This window comes from Stegostoma tigrinum, chromosome 1 (genome assembly GCF_030684315.1).
Source record: "Stegostoma tigrinum isolate sSteTig4 chromosome 1, sSteTig4.hap1, whole genome shotgun sequence".
Lineage (NCBI taxonomy): Eukaryota > Metazoa > Chordata > Chondrichthyes > Orectolobiformes > Stegostomatidae > Stegostoma > Stegostoma tigrinum.
In genome coordinates, this window is record NC_081354.1 from 35,987,275 (window position 1) to 36,006,139 (window position 18,865).

General features: G+C 40.1%; 1 protein-coding gene across 4 annotated transcripts in view; it reads right to left on the reverse strand.

Moving 5' to 3' along the window:
- Positions 1-18,865, reverse strand: part of kiaa1109 (KIAA1109 ortholog) — a 438,508-nt gene that overhangs the window by 23,798 nt on the left and 395,845 nt on the right. For all 4 annotated transcript variants that reach the window (XM_048546322.2, XM_048546500.2, XM_048546414.2 and 1 more), the window contains 5 exons: positions 17,108-17,312; positions 13,616-13,816; positions 11,198-11,377; positions 10,204-10,341; positions 2,197-2,454 (listed from right to left, as the gene is read on the reverse strand). In XM_048546322.2, the coding sequence (XP_048402279.2) occupies positions 2,197-2,454; positions 10,204-10,341; positions 11,198-11,377; positions 13,616-13,816; positions 17,108-17,312 (982 nt within the window). The remainder of the gene's footprint in view (positions 1-2,196; positions 2,455-10,203; positions 10,342-11,197; positions 11,378-13,615; positions 13,817-17,107; positions 17,313-18,865) is intronic.

The window sequence follows — 18,865 nt, forward strand, 5'->3', positions numbered from 1 at the left end:
AGTACTGGGGCTCTGGCAAACTGACAGTAGTGATGGGCAACTGTGACATGGTTGAAAGGAATACCAGTAAGATCAATACCGATGAATTTGTGTACGATGTCATAAAGCATGGAAGAATAAATCTAGAATAAATCTTGTAATCTGGATTTGCTGAAGCTAGAATTTATTCTGTCCAATGCGGATCTAGTTGTCACCTCCACCATTTGAGAGAGAGGTGCCCACCTGCTTCTGAACTAATCCTCAGAGCTTTCAAACCTCCCATTGAAGGTCAAATAGCCTTCAGATTGGTTTGAGAGAACACAGTTGAGAGGGATCCTACAGGAACACTACTTAAACAATCTATTCTCACACAGAAAAACGTGAACATAGAACATAGAACATAGAACAGTACAGCACAGAACAGGCCCTTCAGCCCACAATGTTGTGCCGACCATTGATCCTCATGGATGCACCCTCAAATTTCTGTGACCATATGCATGTCCAGCAGTCTCTTAAATGACCCCAATGACCTTGCTTCCACAACTGCTGCTGGCAACGCATTCCATGCTCTCACAACTCTCTGCGTAAAGAACCTGCCTCTGACATCCCCTCTATACTTTCCACCAACCAGCTTAAAACTATGACCCCTCGTGCTAGCCATTTCTGCCCTGGGAAATAGTCTCTGGCTATCGACTCTATCTATGCCTCTCATTATCTTGTATACCTCAATTAGGTCCCCTCTCCTCCTCCTTTTCTCCAATGAAAAGAGACCGAGCTCAGTCAACCTCTCTTCATAAGATAAGCCCTCCAGTCCAGGCAGCATCCTGGTAAACCTCCTCTGAACCCTCTCCAAAGCATCCACATTGTAGAGTATTGCCAGGGTATGCTTGATATTGTCTTTGTGGGCAAGCATTTGCTGTTCTCTGATGTAACAAGATATAGAGCTGGATGAACACAGCAGGCCAAGCAGCAGAGGAGCAGGAAGGCTGACGTTTTGGGCATAGACCCTTCTTCAGAAAATGGGTTTCCTCCACCTCCCAAATCCCCAACCCTACCCAGAACCTTCCCCAAAATGTGCCCGCTGCCATTGGCTACTGTTGGAACACCATGGATGACTGCTCCTCTGATTCCGCTTGGCCTGCTGCGTTCATCCAGTCCTACACCTTGCTATCTCAGATTCTCCAGCATCTGCAGTTCCTACGATCTCTGAAACATTTGCTGTTCTCTTTCAGGTTGACAGCATGATTGTGTTATTTCCCACTGCAATTTCCAGTGCTTTTGTTCATACCACATTAGCACCTAACTAGATTGCTCTGGTACATGCCATGATGCGGCAGTCTATAGCATAAAGACATCCCACCTAATATGTCCTTGATTGAAACTCGGTGGCGTTCCAACTTCTAGAGCTGTAGCATTGGAATCAGGTACTTCAAAACAACACTTAAATACATAAACAAGCACATGAGATAGGCACTAAGTGTTTTCAAAAAGGTGACTCAATTATTTAAGATGGTGGTAAGTAAGGAGTGTGATAAGAAATTTTGGGTCATGACGTATTGAGGATGGTTTATGTTAAGTGCTTTCTGAGAATATTAGCAGCTCTGGACACTGCGTGGTCCATGCCTTGCCTGCTCTTCCTCCTTTTCGAGCTTCTTCTGCTCCTAAGGCACATCTATGTGATAAGTACTAGTCTTTCATGATGTCAAAGTTAAAGTGAATGCAACTGTTAGGTATAAACTAAGAAACCTCTTCTGGTGGGGGAAAAAATGATTCAGTAATCAAATTGGTTAAAATTGCAGTTTTACAAATTACTTTTCAATGGGATCTTTGTTGATCTGGAGTTCAGGAAGCAGATAGAAAGTGCTTATCTGAACCAATGAATAAACTAAGTAGTGTGGCAGACAAATGCAATGTACCATTTGATCATTTAATACAAGATGTACTATACAAAATTGTTTTACTCATGTTGATTATTTATATTCTTACAAAGTGCTATTTAGCAGGCGAAGCATAATACTATATCTACCTCCAATCACACAAGTAGCATGGTTTCCTATCAATGCAAATTTTGTTTGCAGGTTTGCTTCATTATATATGCTAAATTTGCCATATGTACAAGTAACTACAGTTTTGCAATACAGTTATATAACGCAAGGTCACAGCATTTAATACCAATTAATTACAAATCTTAGTGTCAATAATGTTTCTTGTCTGTACCTCTTCTTGGAGCGGATGAGTCTGAAATTGTTCTAGATCGGACAGCTGAAGGAGATTTCACACTATGAATCAGGCCAGCTGGTGATGTACTATTAGATGTTGCTGAAGTCATGTCGTTGAAGACATTTGATGTCTGAGCTGGGTGTGAATAATTGGATGACTGTGCTGATTGCTCCCAGGTACGCCAATAAGCCTTGCGTGTTGATTCAGGTGAAAGCTGCTGATTTTCAATGGAATCTGGAGTCACAGGTCCGGAAACTGTAAAATTTATTTTAAAATTCCAACATTAAAAAAAGTAGAAAGCTTAATTGCAAGTTTATAATTCATGGTTTAGTTTTTTTTAGGGAGGATGGTTGTTATGGGAATCATGGCAGGCAACCACTGAATGAGTGCAGTGGCAATCTGGCAAAAGGACTTCAATAATCATGAAGTGTTTCAAGAGGCTGGCCATGGTCTACATCAAGTCCAGTCTTCCAACCTGCCTCAATCCACTACAATTTGCCTACCAACGTAACAGGTCCATAGCAGATGCCATATCCCTAACCCTGCACTCATCCCTGGAATATCTGGACAACAAAAACACCTACATCAGACTCCTGCTCATTGACTACAGCTTCGCCTTGAACACTTTTAACATCCCCAGACTGATCTTAAAACTCCATGACCTTGGTCTCAGCTCTGCTCCCTGCAACTGGATCCTCAGTTTTCTGACCCACAGACCACAATCAGTGAAGATAGGTAAGTGTACCTCCTCTGCAATAACACTCAACAGTGGAGCACGTGTCCTCAGTCCCCTACTGTATGCCTGTACACCCATGACTGTGTTGCCAAATTCTGAATGAATGCCATCTACAATTTCGCTGGTCAGTAGTCATTAAGTCACTTTACATGTGCTTTCTTAGGTATGGGAATGATGGTGATCTTCTCTAAGCAGGTGGGGACTTTGGCTTGTAGGGCGGAGACGATGAGGATGTCGGTAAATACCTCCACCAGTTGCTCTGCACAGGATCTGAGTGCTTGGTTGGGGTCACCATCTGGGCCTTTCACTTTTTTGGGGTTGATTCCTAGGAATACTAAACTGACGTCTGCAGTGGTGATGGAGGGAACAGGTGTGTCCTGGGCTGTCAGGGCAGGTGTCACCATGCCACTGACATACTGCTAAAACCGAACATAGAAAGCATTGAGTACATCACAGTGTGTCTACATCTGATATCTTGGTCTGCTTCATTTTGTATCCTGTAATGTTGCTTAGGTCTTCCTATAGGTGGTAGGGGTCTGGTAAGTTTGGGCCTCTACCTTGTCTGGTACTGCCTCTTGGCCTCCCTGATGGCTTTGTGGAGGTCAAATCTGGATTTCCTGTCGTGATCTGGGTCACCTGACTTGAATGCTGCATGTCTGCTTTTTAGTATAGAGTGGATTTCCTGGTTCATCCAAGGTTACGGTTGGGGAACACTCAAACTGACTTCTTTGGTACACAGTCCTCCACGTGTTTGCTAATGAAGTCTGTGATGGTGGTGGCGTACTTGTCTCGGTTTTCTGCTAAGTACTTGAACATGGTCCAGTCCACCAACTCCAAGCAGTCCAGGAGACGGTCTTCCACAGCCTTGAACCAGTATTGTACTTCCTATTGTGAGGGATCCTCTCATTTCAGCTTCTGCTTGTATCATCCAGAAACACATGAATGGACAACACTCAGCTGGAGGGTGCTTCCACCCTCCAGATTGTTTGTTGTATACCAATTATGGGAAGCCAGAATGTAGAGTACACTTTGGGAGGGGGACTTCGATGTCTACCAAGATTTGTTTAATAGTACCATCAATGTGTGAGCCTGCCAAGTCCTGAGGGTAGCTTCAGAAAGAGTGATAACGAAGTAATTGAGCTTATTTTTATATCCTAGTCCGCTAAATCCTATTCACAAATATCTTAGTCAAAGTCACAGAGTCATAAAGCACAGAATTAGACCCTTTGGCCCAACTTGTCCATGCTGACCAGGTTTCCTAAACTGAATTAATCTAGTTTTCCTGTATTTGGCCCATATCCCTCTAAACCTTTCCTATCCATGTACCTGTCCAACTGTCTTTTAAATGTTGTAAATGCATCCTCCTCTATCACTTCCTTTGGCAGCACATTCCAAATAAGCATCATCCTCCATAAATTCAATTATCTCTTTATTTATTCTTCATTCCACCTACAAATAGGATAGCTCCTTATTTGGACTTTCCACCTGCCCCACCATAATCTTTGATAATGGGAACTGCAGATGCGGAGAATCCAAGATAAAGTGTGGAGCTGAATAAACACAGCAGGCCAAGCAGCATCTTAGGAGCACAAAAGCTGATGTTTCGAGCCTAGACCCTTCATCAGAAAATGGACTTTTGTGCTCCTAAGATGCTGCTTGGCCTGCTGTGTTCATTCAGCTCCACACTTTGTTACCACCATAATCTTTCTTCTGTTGAAGTTCACATGTTGGATTAAACAGCTTTGATTTGAGCAACTGGTTATAGAACACCATAACTCTGTTAAGTCCAAAGCTCCAAGAAGGAATGCTGCATATATTGACTCATGATGTTAGTGGTACATAATTCTGTTGATGGCTTACAGCACCTATGGAAGACCAGTTTTGGGCAGCTAAATCTACCCTTGGTTTCATCCACCCAGAATGGTACTGAGACATTATATGATGAAAGGTGTCCTCATTATGGAGACAAGGTCTCTACTAAGGCTAACAGTTGACTTTCCTGCTCCTCTGATAGAGTCTGATCTGCTGTGTTTGTCCAGCTCCACGTTTATTGACTGTGGCTTCCAGCATCTGCAGTCCTTACTGTCTCATATTCTGTAACAATAGGTTGATGTTGATTCCTTTACTATGCCACATAGGCTGACTCGGGCAGCAATGCTGCCTGCATGGTTGTAAAGTTGAAACTTTGCCACCTTCACTCTATGTTCAACAACACAATAACAAGGCAAAATGGTTGCCATGATTTGTGGAATAAATTAATGTTTTTCTTGAGGGGGTGGGCAGAGATTAATTCTTTGAATGCGAGACACTTTTGCAGACAACTGTTTTAGCTTTGCATTACTGATGCACTCATAATACCCAAATGGCATCATGCTTTTTGCATGCATGTACATTAAAATTTACAACCTCAAGCAATTATAAAAATTACATATTTTACGTAAATTTGTCCCTTGTCTTGCTAGATATACGAAGGTTTGCAAATGCAAAGCTGTGAAGTCTCACCTGGGTTTGCCATGTCTGCATTGCCTTTCATACCTGATACTGGAAGACACTGTTTCAGAGCTGCCACATTCTCACACTGAACTTTAGAATTTGCAAGGACGTGGTTTGTACTGTTCAGGGTCCCTTTTTTTTGTGTGGGAGGGGGTGCTATCACCTGCTTGTCATTTGGGAGAAGCCAGTAGTCACTGAGATTGAGCAGCAACATGGCAGGCACTAAGGTGAGGGATTTTTTTTTAAACATTTCAGTCAGCATATGGTATGATTTGATATGCAGTTCATTTCCAAACTATGGGCAACAGTTTGGGAAATTCTGAGGCACCACACTTTCACACTTCATTTCAGAGTTTGCACAGACTGCTAAATTGTCCTGAAATGCATGAGCATCCAGTAGGCCTCTAAGAAAATGAATCCGGCAAGACAGTTATGGACAACAAGAAAATCACAAAGGAGTTGAACAGATATTTTGCTTCAGTCTTTATGGTGGAGCATTAAACAATCCATTAATACTAAAAAGAATACAATGGAGGAACTAAGGACCATCACCATTGAAAAAAAATAGAGAAATGGCTTGCATCCGAAGATTCTAAAATAGGTAACAACAGAGATAGCAAATGCATTAGCTGTAATTTTCCATTAAAATATTAAACTTAGACATTAAAATAGGTAGAAAGGCAGGCTGCAAGAGATATACAAAAAGACATTGATAAGTTAAGTAAATGGGCAAAGAGTTGGCAGATGGAGTATTATATTGGAAAATGTGAAATTGCGCTTTTGGAAGAGAGAACAAAAGAATGGAATATTATTTAAAGGGAGAAAAATGGCAGAATGCTGTTACACAAAGGGAATTGGGGGTACTTGCACATGAAACACAGACAGCTAGCACACAGATACAGTAGGTAATCAGAAAGGTTAATGGAATGTTGACCCTTATTTCAAGAGGTTCGGAGTACAACAGTAGGGATGCCTAACTGCAACTACACAAGGTGCTGGTGAGACCACATCAGGAGTACAATGAGCAGTTTTGGACCCCTTAATACAGGCAAGGTATCATTTTATTGGAGGCGGTTCAGAGAAGGTTCACCAGAGTAATCCCCAGTGTGAAGGAATTGTCTTATAAGTAAAGGTTCAACATGTTGGGACTCTACTCATTGGAATTTAGAAGAATGAGAGGTGATCTCATTAAAACATACAGGACTCTTAATAGGTTTGGCAGGATAAATGCTGAGATGATGTTTCCCCTCAGAGGACAGTCTAGGACCAGAGGGTAGAGTCTCAGAAACAAGAGGTGCCAAGTTAAGACCGAGAAAGGAGGAATTCTTCTGTTAGAAGGGTGAATGTCTTTGGAGCTCCTTGCCACAGAGGCCTGTGGGGACAGAGACCTTGTGTATATTTAAGATTGAGACAGGTAGATTCTTGGATCAGGCGTGAAACTATTGAAAGGTGGAGCAGATTAGAGGGACCGAATGGCCTATTCCTTTTACTATTTCTTATGGTCTTACGACAGCATTTAACACAAGAGAGGCAGTGCTCACTGCTGCATATCTCAGTAGTGAGACAGCAGAGGTGGGAACTTGCCGCATGCACCTCCTAATCTTAAATCACAATGCACTCTTTTGAAAAGCTGGAAGATGAAATTTAAAAACCTGCTCGCAGAAATGTGTGGAATCATCACTGATTCTGTGCTTTCATTCACAGGCTGGATACAAGTGAGATGAACAATGCAAGACAGGCTCTTCCATATTCCCAGCCTATTGCTCTTCATCTCAGTGTTGTCCACATTAAAATGCAATGTCTTGGCTGCAATAAACATTATGGTTCATGGATCTATAATGTGTCTGAAGCTATCTACAGTAAAGCAGTCAGCTGTTTGTGAGAGATTATCAATGCCTGGCCACTTCTTTCACCATTGGGAAGTTTGAAGAGACTGCTCATCTCAAATACTTCAACAAATTAAACAGCTACAAAGAAATTAGAGAAACAATTTTCAGAGCGCAAGTGATCATATATTTACTAAAGTGAAAAGATCATTCACAATGATGTATAACTTGTGTCGTGTATGTGCCCTCATTAGGTTTTCTCTCTCACAAATTTGGTCAGCATTGACGAGTTGGACCGAAGGGTCTGTTTCCGTGCTGTGTGACTCTATTTCAATATCTAAATGCAGTCCTGAATTCCACTGCTGGTGTTCAGTGAGTCTTCTCTGTAGTTGCCCTGGAAGACTTGCTTGTCCCCTTGGCTGGTTGAGCCATGAGGTGTCGGCTTGAGCATCCAGTCATCATATATGGGGTGATGGATGGGCTGGGCATTTTCTGAGAAGAAGCATCATAGCGTTCTACGTGTGGGTCCTCCTCCCAATGGGTTTTTGCTGGCATCACCCCACCTCCCAAACAGTAGGGGTACCTGGAGTGAGATCGAAGTCTTTCACCCGTCTCTTGCCTTGCTATTGGTTGTTGAGCACGAATAACCAGACTGATTGAGTGCAGATCTGTATGCATATCTGGAAGATGCTAAGTGTGCTGGACCTGGTTCTCCACTGCAGTAGCTAGCTTCTCCAGGGAGACAGCCAGATGCACGCATTCACAGCATTCAAAATTTGGTGGGCTTCTCAATCTTTCAATCCAACCTACCGAGTGCCTCTGACAATCCTATGCATTTTGACGGTCATTGACGTTCAAGACTATATGGGAACATCTCCCTGGGGCTGAGCAAGCGCCTGATCTCTAGTAATCCTGTGAATAGGAGAGAACTGGAGTGTTTCTTCTTCAACTGGCTGTGCAAATGTGTCAAGTGATGTGCTCACTAGATTGTGATCCTGAGTCTAATCCTGAAAAAGAAGCTACAGGTGACAGAATCTGAGCTCTGGAGCTTTGAAGAGTCAGAGATGATTTAATTGAAATACAAAACGTCTTGTGGAGACTTGGCTGGATGGATGTGCAAAGAATGTTGCTTCTTGTGCAACAATCTAGAACTAGGAGTTATAGTTTAAAAATAAGTGGTCGCCCATTTAAGACAGAAATGAGAGAACATTTTTTGTCCCCAGAAGGTTAAGAACCTTTGGATTTCCCTTCCTCAAAATGTAGTGGATGCAGATTTTTAAAACATTTTTAAGGCTGAGGTAGATTACCAAGAAGTTAAAAGTTTATAAGGGACCTGCAGAAGTGGAGAGAAATCACACCAACCACGACCTTAGTATCAATGTTCTGTCGATCACAAAATCCCTCCAGTACGGGAGCAGGCCATTTGATCCATCGGGTCCACACCGAACCCTGAAGAACGGCCCCAACCAGACCCACCCCCCCCACCCTATATCTATAACCCTGCATTTTCCACGGCTGGTCCACCTAGCCTGCACAACTCTGAATACAATGGGCATTTCAGCACAGCTGATCCACCTGACTGGCACAACTTTGGACTGTGGGTCAAAATTGGATCAGCTGGATGGAACCCACACAGATGCCGGGAGAATGTGCAAATTCCACACAGTCGCCCGAGGTGGAATCGAATCCGAGTCCCTGGTGCTGTGAGGCAGCAGTGCTAACCACTGAGCTACCATGCTGCTGTGAAACTGGGGTTAAAACACAGCACCATGACATGAACATCGAAATGTCCCAGCAGCAGCAAATACTTCATAATTCCTTCAGATGAACGATGTAGAGATGAGCTGGATAATTAAAGAATTAGAGATTGCACAAGAGTAACTGACATGGGCTATGGTGGACTGCCGACAATACATTTTTCCCAATAGATGGGAAAATTCAGTCTCATATTTTTCAGATTTTGCTTTGAAGTCATTTGCTAAGGTTATTTACTGTCATAATTATTTCATTGTAAATGTATATAACTTTAACTAGATGATCTATGGAGAATGATGTCACGAGATAGGCTCAAATGGCTCATGCATCCAAAATGACCATGGCATCTTCTAAACATAGCATTTAGTAGCTTCTGAAAGAATTGCAGGTTTATCTCCCAATTTTCCACACTGGAAACAATTTGGTCTTTCCACATGAAGAACTAGAAGGCATCAGTCTTCATTTAATGTTGTATCAATTTGACTCATGTTGCTTTACTTAACTGTCATGGTTCATTTGCACTGAAAATTGATATCTTTCAGACAAATTACATATAAATACAGCTTCAAAAGTTCTTATATGACATTGTATCAAGACTTTAAAAAAAATGATATTCTAGTCTTTCCTAATAATTCAGTCTCTAACATGAATGAAGCATCACAATATCATGTCCATAATCTTGAGGATAATAGTTGATCAGGTATAGTCTGATAAAAGCAAGTCATAGTACAATTCCTCAGACCTAATCCCGAACGTTTGCTTGTATCATGTGGCATGCCACATTTACTACTTGGTAATGACTGAATATTTTCAATAAGTTGGCCAAAACGGATTGTCTATGTAACTTGTGGAGAAATTAAGCATGTTAATCAAGTACAATGTCACCCGTTTCATCACATTGGATTAAAGGTACAGCTATTCTAACATCTCCCCTTTCCCCTCTTGTGGGTTTAGAAAGAAAAGATAATTGTTTGATTCTGAACAGATAACACTAAAGAGTGAAATGGAATGTTGGTAATACTCATTTTGTGGAAGAAGAGATAAATTTGAACAAAATAATTATCCAATAAATTCAAAGAGACAAAAATAATTAATCTTTATCATTAAGATTTGCATTAGTACAAAAACAAAATAATTTCAGGCAATCTTTTCTCAAGTACTTTAAATGGTACATTCACTTTGGCACAACTTTACCTGGTAAGTTAATTGTTTGATCACCAAGGAAGAGGCGCCGAGCAATACTTCTTCTGTACCAAGCTCTTGGGAATGCTAGAATTTCACTAAGTCTGCGCATATCATACTTGAAGGAAGCAGATCCAATGTCACACACAGCTGCAGGCAAAAAAAGTGTGTACTTTTTAAAATCAAAATCTTAAATCGATGAACTACAGGAAATATGCTAATTTTGAGAAAGACACGTCTTCTTCATTGTTGACTGCTGAGCCAGGTTGCTTTTCACAAAACAAAACCTTTTTTGCACTGCAGCAATTTTTCAAATACCTCCAATTTCTTGTTGTTTTGAAATAACAAAACAAACTTTGATGAAAAATTGATTAACTTGGAAAATTAACACCATGCATAAACATTCTTATATTACCTTCCAAAGCGTGCACTATTTTCAACTGTATTGTCACACTCATGATATTTTGCAAGCAAGAAGCTATTTCCACAAAAAAAATGTTTTGATAGCATCAAAACTATATTTGCCCGTTTTCCACTACAGGCACTAGCCAGCACAGGTAGCTTAGCATGTAAAGTGTTAAGATCTGAATTTCTGAGATCATCCAACTGTATATTTGGCAATAAATTTAGTTTATTGATTTTTAACATGAAAAATCACCTTTTTTAAAAAAACTAACTCAATGACTCACTTGCGGGTAAAACTGTGCAAATTTAATGTTTACAATTCAAGAATTAATAATTTTCGTTTGATAATTAGCTTTAAATATAATTATCCTCTTTTTTTTTGAAGATCCAATGATCATCACTGAAGCATTATCATTTGTCTATCCTAAGTTCATTAGAATCTCCATTACAATTGTTTTTTTACTTAAAATAAATGCATAATTGCATACCTTAAATTATTTGCTTGAATATCTCTATTTTCCATAAATTTTAGTTCAAAAAAAGACATTGTAAAATAATTCTATTGAACTGATACAGAAATCAGCAAACTTGATCGTCATACCTGAGATATTAATTAAAGTGGTTTCCATTTTGTTGTTAATTTTGATTGGTATTTGATTATCAAACAATGAACCCCCTCCAGACCGTCTCATTCTGGACAGGCTGACTTTCACAAATTCAAGATTAATGCTCAGAGAATCCTTACGTCCGGTGACAGAACTGGCTTCTTCATCAACAGCACCTACAGAAGGAAAAATCAATCAATACAGCATTTCAGTGTATTCTCTTTCCATTTTTTAAGTTATTCAATTTTGCCACTTTAGGTCATAGAATCCATACAGTGTGGAAACAGGCCCTTCAGCCCAACAAGTCCACATCAACCCTCAGAGTATCCCACCCAGAACCCATCCCCCTATAATCTAATCTACTCATCCCTGAACACTATGGGCAATTTAGCATGGCCAATCCACCTAACTTGCACATCTTTGGACTATGGGCACCCAGAGGAAACCCACACACATGGTGAGAATGCGCAAAATCCACACAGCCAGGGTGCGATCGAACCTGGATCCTTGGCGCTGTGAGGCAGCAGTACTAACCACTGAGCCAACCTGCCACCCAAGGTCTTCGCGAGCTGACTGGTAACCTGGCTCATAGTATACTAGGGTTGTCTTACTCATCATTATTGTTTCCTCTTTTACAATCTTAGCCAGAATCATTGTGCTAAAATCTGCAACTTATTATGTGAAAAATCATTAGAATTCAAGCTAAGTTACATCATAATATTCAGTACGTATTAACTTACTGCACCCTAAAATAAAAAAAAACTTGATAAAGATGTTGATTTCAATTTCAACATTCTGTGTTGAATTCCATAGCACTCCATCTTTACATTAGATTCAGGTTCCGGTTGTTTCTAGGTAACACACATCCATGTTTGGCAAATTGTCAAGTTGATAACAATCATTTACATTTGCCTTCTCATAGCTATATCATACCAACTGTGTATTTCTATAATAGTATAAACAGAGAAGTATTAATGGTACTGAAAACTGTTGAGTTTGGTTGGCTCACTGAGCTGTTTCGTTGTTCCGTAGACGTTTCGTTACCGTGCTGGGTAACATCCTCAGTGCAGCCTCTCATGAAGCATCAGTATGTTTTCCCGCCTGGTTTTTGAACTTGGGTCCATTGCAATCGATTGCCTCACTTCTGGGTTTCCTCCATAGCGGAATGTATACGGGGTCAAGTTCAAAGTGTTTATTAATAGCCTGCTTCATGGAGTGCCATGCTTCCAGGAATTCTTGTGCTTGTCTCTGCCTAGCCTGGCCCAGGATCTTGGTGTTGTCCCAGTCGAAGTCGTGGTTCTCCTTGTCCATGTGGATTGAGATGAGTGAGTATTGGTCATGTCTTTTTGTAGCGAGTTGGTGTTCATGTACTGTTGTTAGTTTCCTTCCTGTTTGTCCAATGTAGTGTTTCTCGCAGCCTCTGCTGGGGATCTTGTAGATGACACTGGTCCTGTCCATGGCGGGAGTGGGTCTTTAGCTCAGGTGAGCATTTGTCGTAAGGTTGATGTGGGTTTGTGTGCCACTCTGATGCCCAGCGGTCATAGAAATCTTGTGGTGAGTTTTGACGTGTTCCTGATGTAGGGTAGTGTGAGGAGTGTGTTGGGGCATGTAGAATCTTTCTGATGCTGTTCCTGTAGGCATCTCCTGACCCAGTTCTTTGAATATCCATTATCCATGAACACTTGAAAGATGTATTCCTCCTCCTCTTGGCGTAGTTCCATGTTGTTGCCCTTTTAAATAGCATTCGCAAGCAGCTTTGTTGCTGTGTGCTGGGATGATTACAACTGAAGTTCAATACCTGGTCTGTGTGTGTGTGGCTTTTTGGTGTACTTTCGTTTGCAGTTCCCCATTTGTCTTGCGCTCTACTATGACATCCAGGAATGGGAGTTGTTTGTTCTTCTCCTCTCTGGTGAATTTTATTCCGGCAAAGGTGTTGTTTATGAGTTTGTGTGTCTCTTCTAATTTGGTCCGTTTAATGATAACAAAAGAGTTGTCTATGTGTATCCATAGTTTAGGTTGAATTTGCGGAAGGACAGTCCTTTCCAGTCTTTGCATCACTACTTCTGCTAGTGAGGCAATCCATCGCAACGGAACCCAGAGTTTAAAAATCAGGCAGGAAAACACACTGACACTTCATCAGAGGCTGCACTGATGATGTTATCCAGCATGGTAACGAAATGTCTGCGGAACAACAGAACAGCTCGGCGAGCCAACCAATCTCAACACCCACAACCCGAGCTACAGATCTACTCCAAAACCTTAGTAATGAAAACACAACAAAAATTATAATGCAATTTATATAATTAGTTAAAATTCAAAACTTTTAGAAAGTACAGCAAAAAGATTTTTTCATAAGTAATATTGTCACAGTCACATATAAACAGCAAACATAAAATGGTTTTGGATTCTTTTACCAGGTGCACTTGCTCCAGGAGTCAGACCAGTAACTGTTTTCTGTTTACCAGTTCCATATGGGTGAAAAACATACAGGGAGAAATCTGACATACAAGCTGTAAAGCTCAAGCCTGATGCCGTAGTGCTGGAGTAAGATAGATCAGACTGACTGCTGTTATGTCGACTTCTTCCAAGTGGGCTTCCAAATCCAGTTGATGTACCTTCAAAAGAGAAATTAGTTTGATTACACAAGAATGCAAATGATGATCCGATTACAATCGATGGAGTGTATTTATTCATGACCTGCATATACTGATAGGTTTTGGGGAGTTTGTTATCCACTGCAGAATTCTGAGCCTTTGAGGTGCTCTTGTAGCCACAGTACTTATATGGTTGATCAATCTATGTTTCTAGTCAATGTCAATGATGGGGAATTTAGGAATAGTAATGCCATTAAATATCAAAGGCAAATCATCAGAAACTCTCACTGGTGATAGTGTGCCTGGTACTTGTGCAGCATGAATGTTACTTGCCACTCATCATTTCAAGCCTGAATTTTGCTCAAATCCTGCTAAGAAGATCAGCTTCCAGAGACTGCAAGCAACATTCCTTTGTGACAGGTATGACACCAAGTAGCAGCAAAATTTCCCTTCAGGCTTAACTTGGGACTGCTCAGACATTTTGTTTAATAAGAAAATTCATTGAACAGGATGAAATTCATTTTTGCTGTACTAGTAAAAATACATATTATTTATATCTCTAAGTTTGAAGTAGCTATGTATCACATTGACTAAGTGGAAGCATAACAGCCTGTCAGGAGGTTATGGGCTCGACAGCCACTGCAGATTAGCTCAGCAAGAAGAGAAGAAAGTTTTAGTTACTAAATCATGGATTAACTGGCTTCAGTATATTTGTATCTGATAAAGTCAAATGCTCCTCATAGCTCCAGAGAGGAGACCAGAGTACTTCTCCCCGAATACCGGATTATCACCTGTTGGGAGTGGAATAGAAAGCACCAATCACATTGGGTCAGCTCGCTTTGCAATACTAATGGCTAATCAATGACCTGTAATAAACAAACTAGTTGCAGAAATAACCCTGAGCTCAAAAGGTAGGACTGTTATGTAGGAAAATCATAAGTTGTACGTTTTGGAAGGGAGAGCAAAAGAGCAGAATATTATTTAAATGGAGAGAAGCTGCAGAAAACTGCAAAACAAAGGGAATTGGGAGCACTTGTGCATGAAACACAGAAGCCAGCATGCAGATGCAGCAGGTATCCAGGAAGGATAATGAAATGCTGGCTGTGATTTCAAGGAGATTGAGCATAACATAGAGAGGTCTTATAACAACTGTAAAGTATGCTGGCGAGACCACATTTGGAGTAATGAGAGCAGTTTTGGTTCTTTTACTTAAAGGAAAGCTATTATTTCACTGGAAGCTGTTCAGGGTACGTTCATTAGGTTGATTCCTGATATGGAGGAATTGTCTCGTCAGCAAAAGTTAACCAGGTTGGAGTTTAGAAGAATGAACGGTGATCACATTGAAATGCATAGGACTCTTAAAGTGCTTTACTGGGGAAATGCTGAAAAAATGTTTTCCCCTCAAGGGAGAGTCTAGGACCAGATGACATTGTCTCAGAATAAAGCGGCACCAATTTAGACTGAGATGAGGAGGAATTTCTTCTCACAGTGGGTTTAGTCTTTATGGAATTCCTTGCCACAGACAGCTATGATGACAGACACCTTGTGTATATTTAAGATTGAGGTAGATAGATTCTTGATCATTAGGGCAATCAAGAGTGATAGGGAAAGGACAGGAAAGCAGATGAGAGGAATACTGAATCAGCCGTGTCGAATGATAGAGCAGGCTGCAGGGGTCGAATGACCGACTCCTGTTTTGACTTCATAAGACCATAAGAAATAATAACTCATTAATTAATTAATAATTGAATACTGATGCTGAATTGGTGTGCTCAATGAAACTCACTATCAAGTCTGACCTAAACTAAAATCATAAAACTCAGTATGCATAAATTGAGATGGGACCTTTGGCCATTATTGCAGATTGTGGCATTGGAGCAAAATGATAACTACCTCAGCTACAGAAGAAGACAGTGCAACAACTGGCTTGAAATTTCTTCTCCATTCCAAAACGTACAACTTATGATTTTCCCATATAACAGTCCATTTGCCAACATTTTGCCCATTTACTTAAACCATCAATATCTCTTTGTAAATGGATTGTATCCCTCTGTTAACTTGCTGACAGATCAGTTTAGAACAGGGACAATTGTGTCATCTAGTGTTTTTTTTAAAACTCTTTCGTCATGCATTGCTTTTTGACCTTCCTACTCCTGTGAAAGTGACACCATCGTAGGTAACTGGTTGAAACTATTCATGTAAATGCTTTGATTTTCTTTTTATTTTCTAATCAACTTTATCAGAGATGTTGTCACATACTTACGGAGCAGTTAAGACTTGAGCCTCCTCGTGCAGAAATAGGGATACTGTTACTTGCAATCTTTGAGATATTGCCTTTTTTCTTTATCCAGAAGTGTTCTTTCACACAACTGAACATTTTTTTTTCATCACCCATGGTATCTTTTCATCTATTAACTGACACCAGTAAATTTCTCTAACTGGCCAATTACTTAATATCAAAAAATAATAACTGTCATCAGCAAACCACCTGACAACTTAGACTAGGTTTGGAAGCAAAACTAGGTCTAAAATATAAAGGAACATGAGAAAAGTCTGTTGATATGCTTTGTTGGACATAGAAGTAAAAATGAAAATAAACTGAAAAATTGTAGAAAAGACATTTGCCTTGTAATACAGAACATTCAAAGACACTAACCAGGGTCCTTGGAGCAGTATGACTGTCACAAGTTTAAATTTGGTACTTAAGTGTGAAATAAAACCATCTGCTTTTGATAATCTTTAAGCAAAGAGCTGTTAGCCTGCTATGGGAGATCCTTGGTCAGAACTTTGCAGTGTTTGACAGCTTCATGAATTATAACAGTACAGGTCTTCTCCAAATAGAAAATGATTTATGTGTCATTACTAACAACAATAAGGACTTCGTGATGAGAAGTATGTAATCCATCTTGCTGATATCTGCAATTGTTGTTTTCATAAAAGCACTATCAAATCACATTTTAATTACAATAGTTTTAGATTATGAGTAGATATCATGAAAGTTATAATTTAAATGGAGGAGTTGGGATTACTAACCCATTGAAAATGGTTTCTTCAAACAAATTTCAAAATACATATATTCTGTTGTTGAATTATGCCACATTCTCATAAAACAGTGAAAGCAAACTGTCAACAGAAGAAGAAATAACAGCATAAACAACCCACAAGTATGAATTCTGCCTTTGTTTATTGTAAACAAGGAAGTGTCTCAAAAAACGAACCAAGGGTGTCATGCTTCATTGTCCAGTTCCTCTTAAAACATGCAGAGATGAACTAATGAGGAGCACCTGTTCTTGCACAACTTTACCTACTTACCCGTTTTATTAGCAGCAGTTTTTAATACTGTTTGAGCAAGTAGTGAAGTGGCAGTGGCAGACACTTGAGATGCATCAAACGCATGTGAGAAACCCAAGCTTTCCAGATCACTTCTATTCGATGAGAACACTAAGTCTAGTGAAGGCAGCTTTAACATACATTCAACTCTCGATACAGGTAAACAGCTGAACTTAATCTGTGAAGGCTGCAGAAAACAAGAAGGTGTTTTGGAAGTGTGTGAATCAATCAATCAATGTTAAAGTAAATTCAATTTATACACAGTAAAACTGGAACATAAACCTCTCCAAATGATACTCTTTAAGATAAATACAGTGATTAATTTGTAGGCCCCAAGCGGTGCTGCTTTTGGACAATTCAGAATCTGAAGCATGTTCCCTGATACTCAGCATAGGACTGCAGCAATCAAAAGCAAAAGTGGCTCACTGATTATTGCAATAAACAAATGGCTTAAACAAATATAGCCCATGGCTCATAATGTAATAATCAGCACGAAAAGACCAGATATTTTGGTCTGAACTTTGCGGTCAGCAATGAGGCAAATGTATGCACTATGGAGCTTGAAGAAAACTACCTAAAAATATCTAGTGATTCTAGAGGGTAAAATTCCCCTTTCCTGATGTCAATTTAATTATGATACTCAGCTAAGGGATATCCCAGGGTCTATCATGAAGCATGGATAAGCAGCCAGGCGTACTGACATATTCTCATCAAAAACAAAATAGCAGCTCAAAAACATTTTGAATCCTTTGACTTATAAATTTTACAGTGAAATAAACAAATAGGACACACTAAATGAAACTAGAACACTGAACTTTAAAATAATAACAAGTGTGATATTTTAATATATAAATTTGACAAATTATGTCCATAAGACGTAGGAGCAGGGAGCGATCTCGTCCATTAAGCCTGCTCCATCATTCAATGAGATCATGGCTGACCTGATAATCCTCAACTCCACTCATCTACCTTTTCCCAATAATCCTTGTTGCACATAATAATTGAAATCTGTCTGTCTCAGCCTTTAACGTACTTAAACAGCTAGCTTCTACTGCCCTCTATTGTACGGAATTCCACAGATTGACTAATGTCTGAGAAAATAAATTCCTTTTCATTTTTATCCTAACAGAGCAACGCACTGACTGTGACATTATGTCTTCTGGTCCTAGACTCTCCCACAAGGGGAAAAAAGCCACTCTGCATTTATCCTATCATGTTGGCTATAAATCCTCTATGTCTCAATAAGATCTCCTTTAATTCTTCTAACCTCCAATAAAATAATCAGAGGGTTAGAATAGGGTGGACAGGGAGAGCCTTTTTCCTAGGATGGTGACGGCGAGCACAGCTTTAAATTGAGGGGTGAGAGATATAGGACAGATGTCAGAGGTAGTTTCTTTACTCAGAGAGTAGTAAGGGAATGGAAAGCTTTGCCTGCAACGGTAGCAGATTCGCCAACTTTAGGTACATTTAAGTCATCATTGGACAAGCATATGGATGTACATGGAATAGTGTAGGTTAGATGGGCTTCAGATTGCTATGACAGGTCGGCACAACATCAAGGGCCGAAGAGCCTGTACTGTGCTGTAATGTTCTATATTCTATGTTCTATGAATACAAGCCCAAACCTACCTAACCTCACCTCTATAGCCAGGATCAACCTTCAATGAGCTGCTACCAATGCCAGCATATTCTTTCCTTAGATGCAGTATCTAAGATTATATAATGTTTGATAAATACTCT